At 39.7% G+C, this 12,813-nt stretch overlaps 1 protein-coding gene across 1 annotated transcript in view; it reads right to left on the bottom strand.

Moving 5' to 3' along the window:
* MYH10 (myosin heavy chain 10) overlaps positions 1–12,813 on the bottom strand; it is a 144,213-nt gene that overhangs the window by 84,765 nt on the left and 46,635 nt on the right. Inside the window, exons 5-7 of the mRNA XM_081109002.1 lie at positions 9,529–9,631; positions 8,922–8,951; positions 2,050–2,142 (exon numbers count right to left, since the gene is read on the bottom strand). Of these exons, the coding sequence (XP_080965128.1) occupies positions 2,050–2,142; positions 8,922–8,951; positions 9,529–9,631 (226 nt within the window). The remainder of the gene's footprint in view (positions 1–2,049; positions 2,143–8,921; positions 8,952–9,528; positions 9,632–12,813) is intronic.

The following is a 12,813-nucleotide window of genomic DNA, read 5'->3' as shown; positions in this document are numbered from 1 at the left end:
TAACAAGTCCTTGAAAATCTTCACAGAGATTGCATACCTAAGTTGGTAGCTCAGTGTCTTCTATCCCATGATACAGCCACTAAACACAGGGCTTTCAGTAGGAAGAATTCAAGATTTAATTGTGGCTCAGGGGCAATGATGATGATCCATGGAATGACAGAAACTCTACAAACAAAGCTCAGTTTCCCCAGATGTCTTGTATAGCCAAGCGTCTTAGCTGAGCTTCCTACTGCCATAGGCACATTTGTAATCCCCCTTTGTACATAAACAAATAAAATAATTACTAAGTGAATGCGGATTAAGTGATTCAGAATAAACAATATTCTAAGCAAATAGATCCTTATTTCTCACATAACTTGGAAGCCTCTTGTACTTAAAATATCTGATGGTGTTATGGGCTACCAGCGGTCCTCAACCTGTGGGTCGAGACCCCTGAAAATACATCCTGCATATCAGATATTTACATTACGATTCATAACAGTAGCAAAATTACAGTTATGAAGTAGCAATGAAGATAATTTTATGGTTGGGGGGTCACCACAACATGAGGAACTGTATTAAAGGGTCGTGGCATTAGAAAGGTTGAGAACCACTGGCGCTAAACTGTGCCATCCCCCCAATTCATGTGCCAAAGTCCTAACTCCCAGCACCTCAGAACATGATACTTGGAGACTGGGTTTTTACCGAGGTAACTAAGTTCAAATGAGGTCACCAGGAGGGTCCTAATCCCAAATGATGGGTGTCCTTTTAAGAGAAAAATAGGCCACAGACGCACACAGAGGGAAGACCATGAGAAGACATGGAGAAGATGGCCATCTACAAGCCAAGAGAGAGGTCTCAGAAGAAACCAACCCTGCCAACCCCTTCACCTCAGAATCTAGCCTCCAACTGTGCGGCAGTTAATTCCTGTGGTTTCAGCCTCCCAGTTGGTGGCAGTCTGTTATGGCAGCCTTAGCAAACTCGGATGGCCACCTGGCTGGCTGCCTTTGTGTTTACCAGGTCCTCTGTGACTCTGAATCTGGTCACTTCTACTGATCGCAGAGACCATGTCATTAGAAAATTGACATGCAGACCATGGCTTTACATTTCCAGAATAAAAAAGTATGTGACAATGCTTTCAGATTTCCCCAAATTAGCCACTGAATTGAAGCCTCACTTATTCTGGCCTTCTTGACTTTTACAACACATCTAATATCAGAAGAGGGAGAAGAAACAATTAACTCCAACCACTGAAGTAGAAATATAACTGAAACCAAAGACCCTCTCCAAAATGACCGTGGAAAGGGTTATGGGCTCTTGATGACTATAATCCAGGGCAAAAGATTTGCTGAAGGAACGCCCACTTTGTTGAATATGGGTTTAGAGATGATCTGCCATGAAAGTGTTGACTCTGAGCTGGTGGAATGGGGAGGACAGGATCCTCATACTAATACTACTTTGGCTACCACTTACGATAATATCCTCAGGTGAACTGTTACAGTTGATCCAACTGAGGGAGAAAGTAAAGCTTTTAATGAATCAAGAGAGTTGAACAGAAGAATTTTTAAAGAGAAATAATAGTAATGACAACTTATTTTGAAGTCCATGACATGGGAACAGCAAGATATGAGAAGGGTAATTTACTACATCGAATACCAACCTTATGTGTTGAGCATTTACTATGCTCAGTGCTGTGTTAAATAGCAAACACACATCTTTAAGTCCCCATGCCAGCCCCCTAACAGGTATTACATATCATCCCCGATCAAAGATGAAAAAATAAGTTCAGAGAGGTTACAGAATTATATATCCATACAATAATATGTAATTATCTATTTATGTAGAATATATGATTACAATTAATTTCACAATTTTTCAGTTGCTTTTTTAAAATGTGCCTACTAGAAAAATTTAAATTACAGGTTACCTGCATTATATTTCTATTGATAGTACTATTCTATATTATATTGATTAGCCTCTTTCGAAAATCTATACAGTGCTGTATAATGAATCATAATAGACACTTAACTAGAAGTCTGAGAAATTAAGTTTCTGATACTTTCAACTTACAAAACGAGATGAGTTATCATTTTTCACAGTCTTCGCATTTCCAAATGATTCCAGAATTGGATTGGCTTGCAAAAGTTGCCGTTCAAGTTCCCCCTAAAAGACATTACACATACACACATGTATACACACATACACACAAATAAAAGCAGATGTGTGTTAATCTAGTGTCTTTACTCCAGTCCTCAGGGGGGGAAAACAAAATAAAACAAAAAACTGCCTCTTTCCCTCAGTCCTCTCATCTAGTTTGTCATCCAGCAACCTTTGTTGGCTTCTTATTCTAGGTCATAAGAGGCTCCACTGAAGGAAAAGAGTTAGCATCTATAAAGAAGAAAATGTCACACTGGTCACAGAAGACACATTTAAGGACAGGGCACATAAATTAGGCAGAGAATTCTGAAAATAAAACAAAAGTAACTGGTTTTCATAAAATAAAATTTAGCATGACACTTCAATTAAGAACATATTAATACTTACATGTTATAATTACTGGTATAAAGCTTGCCATTTTCCCAAGGGTTTCACATATTTTAATAATGTAGACCAGGCAATGTCCTCATCCATCTCCATGATCAGAGATGGTGATATTATTGACTTCTTGCTCAAATGTAAAAGACTTAAATATAGACTATTTGATATAATGTATGTGGGTTTTTGGATATGTTTTACTTAGATATGCAAATAAAACAGATTTTACAAAAAGATGTGAGTATATTAATATGTGTTTTATCATGAAACACAACAGAAAGCTGTATGAGAAAGCATGATGTCATTTCTGACCATAAAAACTCTAGAAAGTTTTTATGCTTGTTCCTGGAATGTAATTTCAGAATTATATTGTATGATTTCAGTAACTCTGCTTTTTCCAAACACAAATCTCACCCCTATATTTTAAAATAGCCACAAGCACTCTAGACCTAATGAAAGAAAGGACTAAAAACCACTAGCAGCCCTGACCTGTGTTGCTCAGTTAGCTGGAGTGTCATCCCATGCACCAGAAGGTCACAGGTTCGATTCCTCATCAGGGCACATACCTAGGTTGCAGGTTTGTACCGGAGACAACCGATTGATGTACCTCTCTTACACTGATGTTTTTCTCTCTCTCTTCCTTCCTCTCTAAAAATCAATAAAAAACAACAAACAACCACTAGCAAATGTGATTCTCTAAGCAGTGGTTCTCAACCTTCCTAAAGCCGCGACCCTTTAATACAGTTCCTCATGTTGTGATGACCCCCAGCCATAAAATTATTATTTTTAAAATATATATATATATATTTTATTTATTTTTTACAGAGAGGAAGGGATAGGGATAGAGAGTTAGAAACATCGATGAGAGAGAAACATCGATCAGCTGCCTCCTGCACACTCCTTACTGGGTATGTGCCCGCAACCAAGGTACATGCCCTTAACCGGAATTGAACCTAGGACCCTTGAGTCCGCAGGCCGAAGCTCTATCCACTGAGCCAAACCGGTTAGGGCCATAAAATTATTTTTGTTGCTACTTCATAACTGTAATTTTGCTACTGTTATGAATCGTAATGTAAATATCTGATATGCAGGATGTATTTTCAGGGGTCTCGACCCACAGGTTGAGAACCGCTGCAAGGGAAACAAGGAATATAAGGAACCTCACATAAGATTTGTTACGTAATGGTCAGTTGCTATGTGACTAATTATACTATAATCAAATCAAAAACCAGGAACAAATATATGCCAAATTGACTCCTGTACTCTGAAAGGGTGAGGACGTTTTTCTGAGGCACACGACACAGTGAGGAAATATGTTCCTTATGTCTACTCTGCAGCACTTATCAGGATTGTTCAGACTTTTACAGGTGCTAATTCCAGTCTACAGTTGTGTCCCATTGAGACCAGTCAGGAACCGGTCCCTTGTCAGAACCCCAAGCTGCATAAATTTCATGCTACCAAGTACTGAAACACTTTCTTGGCACTAGATAATATGCTCTTTGTACAGTGAATCTAGTTTATTAACTTCAAAACACCAGATTATTTCTGATGTAAACCTTTCTAAATATTATATGCTACCAAAATTTCTTTAACATGGCATCCTGAGCCAATTTTAATGACTGAGAGTCATCATTAAAAATGTTAGTATCTGCCTGGCCTGTGTGGCTCAGTGGTTGAGCGTCAACCTATAAACCAGAAGGTCACGGTTCTATTCCTGGTCAGAGCACATGCCCAGGTTGTGAGCTTGATCCCCAGTAGGGGGCATGCAGGAGGCAGCTGATCAAAGATTCTCTCTCATCATTGATGTTTCTATCTTCCTTTCCCTTCCTCTCTGAAATCGATTAAAATATATTTTAAAATACTGTATCATTCTGTGATATATCAGTGCCTTTCTCCTGAGGTCACGTCCAGGGGTGTGCCCATGGCTAACATCCTACAAAAGCCCTCAGATGCTGGCTCTGCAGTAGTTGTTTGGGCTCTAGAATCCTTTGACCTCACTCAGAACATGTAATCAGAATGTAGAAACTGTTAGAAAAAACTAACTTTTCATAAGTGAGGCATTACCTTTACAACACCGAACATCTGTTAGATCAAGGAATTAGAATAGGTTCCTCAAAATTACCCACTATTCTGCCAAATAAAACCGTAATGAAAATACTTTAAGAAGTAATGCACCTTTAAAATGTTTTCCTAACTTGGGAGGTAATACACGTGTTGCATATTCCATTTTAATATTCCTTAGGCATGGCTACAAGAATTCTTTGGATCAAATTTATTGATTCTTTTCCGTGTGTGTGTGTGTGTGTGTGTGTGTGTGTGTGTTTCTCTCCTGCTGGCTTATAGCAGCAATTTTCAACCTTTTTCATCTCATGGCACATATACACTAATTACCCAAATCCTGCAGTACACCAAAAAAAACATGTATTTTTTCCTGACCTGAACAACAACAAAAAGTATAATTCTGATTCATTCACAATGGACCACTATTGTTCTGTTGGCTGTCATCATTTTTTAAATTTGATAACCTATGGGAAAAGAGTTCAGAACCCCTGACTATATAGTCAGGTATTGCATGTTTTAAACATTCTTGTGGCACACAGGCTGAAAATCGCTGGCTTATAGTCATTGACTGTATTCCCTGCACCTAGCTCAGTCAGTAACGAGTCAAAATGATGCACCGGGACTATTTCCTGAGTAAATGTATAATCAGAAATCCTAGAACATCTAGTAGTATTTGGGTAAGGGATGGTGATGAGCTAAAGGTGGTAACAAGATTTGGGTAAGGGTCTCCGTAGTCATGGAAGTAGCTGTAGACATTGGCACTTCCATGTCCCTCTTGGGGCCACTACTGTAATAGCCTTGTGGTATTCTGTCCTGATGGATATGTGGCTTCAGTGAGTCCGGACAAAGACCTCAAAAACTCATCAATGAATCACCAAAAACGTGACACGAAATATACAAAAATGGTCTTACATTAAGGAAGTTACCACTAAATTTGATCATTTCTGTGTTGAGCAATTTCATATTTAAACAGTGCCAAGATCTCGCAACAAATGACAAAGCCCCTGGTAAACCATCGGGGCAGTGACTAGCTGTTACCCTTTCTGCTAGAAGTGGGTGGGCAGTGGCCCTTATTTCTATCCAATATAAGGAGAAGTGGCGTTTGGGAATGTGGAAAACAGCCGCATTAGCTATTGACATTATTTTTTAAATTCTAAGTACTTAGAATTGTATGGTTTATAGATTTACCAATAGTGATGAAAACCCTGTTTATTACATAGTGTATAATATACACTTGCTATATGATAGATAGAGGATGACTTTAAATCGGTAAAACTATATACCCCTTTCAAAATTTCAGTTCAGCCAACAAGGGGACTCAGGCTGAGAGGGCAAAGGCGTGGTGTCGCACTGACCACAGGAGGAGGGACGAAACAAGGTTGCAGCAGCTAGTCACAATGTTGAGAAACAGACTCTAATCACAACTGGCAGGCCTAATTTCTGTACTTGCTATCATCTTGTGTCTTATAGTTCAAGGCCGTTTAGACCAGTAAATATAATGGTAGCCTGAGATGCTGCCTGGCTTTGGGGCAGGTGAGCGGGCTGGATGGATCGCTCTTAGGGAATGGTCAAGTTTTAGAAACTGGTTGTTTTAAACCTTCTCTGAAACTGAGCTGAGCTCCGCCTCTGGTGTGGAACTGAACACTGTACAGGCTCTGAGGCCTATGACAGCGACCGATGACAAGGGAAGAGGGGGTGGAAACTGTACTTTCAGTTGGCTGGGGGGCAAAGCCAAATAAGATGTAATTTTATTATAAAAACTCTATCAAAGGTTTATAGGCAAATATTTAATGTTTATTTAAATACTGTGAGCTAAATTTTAAAAATTGATGTCATGTATTTGTTCATGTTTCCGTAAGTTTCAAAGGCACATATAAAAAGGACAGATCACTTTGCACTGCCAGAATGGCTACCATAAAGACAATGACAGTGTTGGTGAGGATAGGGAAACTGGCACCCTCCTAAACTGCTGGTGAAAATGTACAAAAATGGTACAGTCACTTTGAAAAATAGTTTGGCAGTTCCTCAAAATGTTAAACAGAAGGTTACCACAACTCACCAATTCCACTCCTAGGCATACACCCAAGAGAACTGAAAATCTATGTCCACACAAAACTTGTCTGCAAATGCTCAGTGCAGCATTATTCGTCATGGCCCCCAAATGGAAACGACCCCAATGTCCATCAACTGATGAATGGATTAACGAAATGCGACATATTTAATATCATGGAATTTTATTCAGCCATAAAAAGGACTGGAATATTTGTACATGCTACAGCACGAATGAACCTGGAAAACATTATGTGAAAGAACAGTCACAGAGAACCACATATTATAGGATTCCATTCATATAAAATATCCAGAACAGGCAAAGTCTTTGAGACAAGGTATTTTAGTGATTTCCAGGGACTGGGAGGAAATGGAAGGTGACTCCGAATAGGTACGAAGTTTCATTTTGGAGCGATGAAAATGTTCTAAAATTAACTGCAGTGATAATTATACATCCTTTAAAAAACTGAACAGTATACTTTAAATGAGTGAATGCTATGGTACATGAATTAAACCTCAATAAATAAAGCTGATTTTTAAGAATAAGCAAATAGACAAATAATAATAGACTCACAAAATCAGGAGCTTAGAAATCATACTAATGATAATATGCTAGAAATTTATATAAATGGTTCCTGGGAACTTGAGTAAGTTTTGCCTATGAAGTTCATCAATGTAAATTAACAAACCAGTGATATCAAGCCAAAAGAAACACTGACTTGCCAAGTCTAGACTTTCAACATTATAATTGTTACTTTATGGCAGTCACCCTCAAAATGGGACATGGAAATCACGACTAGGGGCACCCCCGGAGGGGGAAGGGAGTGTGGACAGAGAAGTAATTACTTGCTAGGATCCTCTCCAGGGTGTGCGCATTCCCTACTACTCACGAGTAGCTCATATCCCTTAAGTGTGCTGGGGAAGAAAAATTAATAGAGAACCAGTGTTCTCATGTTTCTAAAAACATAATCGCAGCTACTCCTTGACTAGACTATTATGAAATAACTTGGGAAAAGCAGCCTTGGCAATGCGGTGCACAGGAAATCCATGCAGGAAGACATGCAAATCAACGACGACAGCGAAGCGCGGCCTAGAGAAGCGGTTGCCTTCTTTGGGAGAACTTGCTACCCAGGGACTGATTTGACCGAAAGTTAAATCTGGGGGGAGGCATGCTACTCACATACAACAGGGATTCACTTGGTAGTTTAAAATGACATCGAAACAAAATGCAAACAACCATGATTTATGTTTTCCATAGAGGGCTGGAAAACCTAAATCTGTACTTCGTTTAAGTAGGATCTAAGTACCTATTAAAAGGGCAAAAGCTGGTTTCTGGCCTAGTGGTTCCTTCTTTAAATATCCTATAGGATGATGATCATTTCATTAACCCTCCAATTTGTCTGAATGGTCTGGTCTGCAGCTAAGAGAGCTGAAAGACACCATAGGCCTTCAGAGGTATAGTACAGCTCTGGATGTGAGAATTTCTTACATTTTTAAGGAAGACATCTGAAAATCTTAGTACCTGTGACTATTCCTTTATTTCTATTCTGTTCTAATTAGAATAGAAACTTGTGACGGTTTCTTTATAGTGATAGTTGCTTTATATTAGCTTTGTAGCATTATGTTTGGGGGAGACAGACAAAATCAAGGCCATTCCCATGCTAGGAAGGGTTCCGACCGAGGATGGATGGCCCATTCTGCCTGAGGCCCTGGCTCGGCTCTGCCCGCCCCTCATCCCCGGGGCAGCAAGTGCTCCGGTTCGCAGTTTGTTCACTGCTATGCTCTGTGGAGCTAAAGAGGTGGCATCTGAGAGCTGGGAAGATCAAGACATGCCACAGACAGAAAATTCTAATTTTATAAAATATAAGCAGACCTTTAGGTTAAAACACATATGGCCATAAAATTTTAACAGATTTGAAATTTAAAGCTGCAGCCCCAGATTCAAAATTTAATATATGGCACAAGGCCAGGCTTCCATGTGTTGAAGAAGCATTAATATAATTCCCCCTAGTCCTTGGCGTATGAAACTCTGAGGTTCTGGCTTCATAAATGTGCGATTCAATGTCATGATAAAAGAGTAATTACTAAAATTCATCTAGAAAACAAATTTAAAGCAAAACGGCATGCTGCTTCTGATGAAAAGAACAAGCCTCTAAGCAAGAAATTGTCAAAATCAAAATGTTCTTTAGAATAGATTTCACTCAGAACTAACGGTATTGTTTCTAGTAGAGACTCAATCTAAAGACAGAAATTAGTGCGCACACTCAAGACTAGGAAGCATAAAGAAAAGCACTTGCCTGGTGTTTCACGGGTTTGGGCGATTCCTGCTGCTCGTTACAAACAGACAAATGCAGACGTTAGCAAGAGTGGTTCTCCCCTAGAGCCGTAAGCCACCTCCACAGCGCCCAGGCCCTGCAGTTAGAACTGGGAGGGCTGGGAGGGCTGGCATTCTTTCAGGCCACATTAACTAACAGTTTTGCAATCTACAAAGTAAGGATAAAGGACGTTTATATCCTTACCCCTTTTCTAGCTCCAATTCTTTCCAAATTTCTAGCCTCCCCTCAAGCTGCTGTGGGCTGCTCTGCAGAGTTCAGAAAGAACTGCTAAAAATATTTGGGGCTCCTCTTTTGGTGGAAAATAAGTCTTCAAATGTACTGCTCACCAGTTTTAACAATTCTCACCAAATCTTGGCAAGAAATGAGGCTTCAAGCCACAGCCATGATTGACAGCCATTTCCTGATCATCGGCTCCCTTCTAAGTGAAGGAGAGAGCTGCTGGGTGGGGAGGGGGGACAGGGCGCTGTCAGAGAGCAGCACACTGGGTGGACCCGCTTCCTCAGTGTTTCTGAAACGGTGAAAGAATGAACCTAAGGTGTGAAACGCCAGCCACAGAGCGAGCACTTACAGGAATATTATGGTCCTTGCGTCCTTTGTGTGAGGAAGCGACGTGAGCAAGGTACTGGATGACCTTCTTCGTGTTCTCCGTCTTCCCGGCCCCCGACTCGCCCCTGGAAGAGACAGTAACACAGGCCGCCTTGAAGGAAGCACAGTTCACATTCCGAAATTATACTCAACAAATCAAACTGAGCGGAAACAAGAATTAGAAAATAAAAAAAAAAATAAGTAAAGGAAAAAAATCTACCAGCAATAGTTAGAAAGTTATTGTTTTTAAATGGTATTAAATTAACCCAAATGTTTTTTGGTAAGGGGCCACAGGAAAATGCTCACAGCACTTTTTGTTCTTGGCACAAGGGTTCTGGCATGGAAGTGAAATTTATTAGAACGCTTGCGAAGAAATCCCTTAGCACCAGAAACGTACCCAGCACTGGAGATGGAATTCCTAAAACAGTGAAATGAAGGTAATTTAATCTGAAGGAACCGAGTGAACTTGGCGATGCCCACCAATTACTGACATTCGTTTCCTAAACCAGCCAAAGCTCTCTGAGCTCATCCCTCATCGCAGGTGAATGATGGTTCTCTCCCGGGTACCAGTACACAGCACCGTGCACCTCTCAGCTTACACCTTCAGAGAGACTGTGCATTTGTTTACTTGTATGTATGTGTTTATTTATTTGTGTTGCTTCTTTTGAATATTCATAGCCTTGTGTTGTGTTGATACATGGCCAGTACACAATTTGTAGAGAAACTGAACAAATAGTCTGATTTTTGTTATGAGGCAGGTAAGACAAATGCCATCACTTTATATGATTTATATGTTTAAACAAGGCTGGCATATTTTGCTTATATCTACTCAGTGCTAAGCTTGAAAGTCAGGTAAAAGTTGCTAGCATGCAGTGACACCTGAACTGGGGTCTCTCTGCTCAAATGTTTAAGGCTCCCTAGGATATAATCAAAGCAAACCTACCTTGACAATAAAAATCTCAATTTAAATAAATATGTAAAATTTAATATATAATTAGATTATTATTTTTTAAATATATTTTTTATTATTTTTTTACAGAAAGGAAGGGAGAGGGATAGAGAGTTAGAAACATCCATCAGCTGCCTCCTGCACCCCCCCGCCCCCCTGGGATGTGCCCACAACCAAGGTACATGCCCTTGACCAGAATCGAACCTGGGACCCTTCAGTCCGCAGGCCGATGCTCTATCCACTGAGCCAAACCAGGTAGGGCTAGATTATTTTTAAAAAACCAAACTCAAAAATGTTATTTGACACATTGCCAACTAAGATTCCTGTCTTATCTAAGGCATGAAAAATCTGTTTTGTTCCAACAAACTTTGACCCTTTCTTGGCTGTACTATGAACTATCCACAACTTAGCAATTTTTCAGTAGGTTTACTGGTTGCATTATCTTCCTAACTCTCTGTACCCAGATACCCACAATCTCAGAGGAGGTGACCAACTAGCCGTATGGCTCTGAGTAAGGCAATTATCTTTTCTGGGCATCAGCACCACCATCTGTAAAGTGTAGGAATTGGTTTAGATCCTTTCTAGCTCCAAGATTCGATAATTCTAGATATAACCTACTTATTACTTTATGAGAATATATTAATCTCCACCTGTTGTTATATTAAAATTCAACCCCTTCTTTGTTTTGCCATGTAGAAGTTTTAAATCTTAGGTACTCAAATTGATAACCTTTCTTGTAAGGCCTTTTCTGCACCAAGATTACATCCATCTATATTCTCATTTTTTAAAAAATATGTATTTTTCTTGATTTCAGAGAGGAAGGAAGAGAGAGAGAAACATCAATGATAAGAGAGAATCACTGATCCGCTGCCTCCTGTACACCCGCCACTGGGGATGGAGCCTGCAACTTGGGCATGTGCCCTGACCGAGAATCAAACCGTGACCTCCTGGTTCGTGGGTTGATGCTCAACCACCGAGCAACACCAGCCATGCTATATTTTCATTTACAACTAAATCTTTAATCAACCTGAAAAAATAATTTATGGTTGGAGGTAAAGATTTAAACTAATTTTCCCCCAAATAACTCAACCTATATCCCAATATCAATGGTTCACAAAGACATTAATTCTCCAGTGATATGAAATGTTATATTTATCTTATACTCACTTCTTACACATATGGCTTATTCCAAAGCTGGTAACATATTGCAGTCGTTTTAAAATATGACTAATCAAAGTACACATCATTTTTCTTCTTAAAAAAGCACACAAACCAAGTTGTCTCCGGGGTTTGTTTTGTCAGATAAAATTCAAATAATTTTGTTCTGCTATGTCTCCTCCATCTCCTGCTCCCACAAATAAACAGGCGGAATTTTGAATTAAATAATAATAATATTAACATGTATGCTATTTTTAGGAGAAATGATGTTTTCACCTCTGTCTCTCAGGTAACTGTATTTTTCTAAGTTCATAACAAGCAAGGACCATTTATCTTATTCATCTTTAAAGTCATAGTGCCTAGCATAGTAAGTGCCTTTGAATACAGGTCCTACACATGTTTTGTTAAGTTTACTCCTAGGCTCTTTGAAAATATTTTTTGTTCCTGTCATTAATGTCCTTTCATCACCATTCTATTTTCTACCTGGCTACCACTGGTACCTAGATAAGGTTAATACTTTTCATTCACTCACTCCACAAATATTTACAAGTTTACTTCTACGTGTAGGGCATTCTTCTCAGTGCTAGAGAGGTAGCGGTGAAAAAAAAATGCATGTCCTTATGGAGCTCAAGTTTAGGAAAAGAGACAGAAAATAAGCAAGAAAAATAAGATGATTACAGAATGTGAGGAATGCTACAAAGGATGAGGATCTGGGAAGAGCTTCCTGAAAGATGAGCCGGAACTAGCAAGTGAAGAGCGGGGGGCAGAGTGTTCAGGCAGATGGAAAGACAAACACAAAAGTCCCGCCAGCGTGGCGTGGCTCAGAGACTGAGGGTCAACGTATGAACCAGGAGGTCACGGTCTGATTCCCGGTCAGGGCACATGCCACGGTTGTGGGCTTGATCCTCAATAGGGGGTCTGCAGGAGGCAGCCGACTGATGATTCTGTCTCATCAATGATGTTTCTCTCTCTCTCTTCCCCTCTCCCTTTCTCTCTAAAATCAATAAAAATGTTTTTGTTTTTTTTTAAAGCCCCAAAGAAGGAAAAAGCTTGGTAAATTCTAGGAACCAGCAGCCTGTGTGTAGGATTTGATGTAACTAACCAGCAAGGCAGAGAACAGCAGGAGACACTGATGATGTAGGAACAGGGTGATGTATGCGC

The sequence above is a fragment of the Myotis nattereri genome, assembly GCF_964212035.1.
Source record: "Myotis nattereri genome assembly, chromosome: 16".
NCBI classification, from domain to species: Eukaryota; Metazoa; Chordata; class Mammalia; order Chiroptera; family Vespertilionidae; genus Myotis; species Myotis nattereri.
The sequence above is the reverse complement of the archived record's forward strand: the minus strand, read 5'-3'. Positions and strand labels throughout refer to the sequence as shown.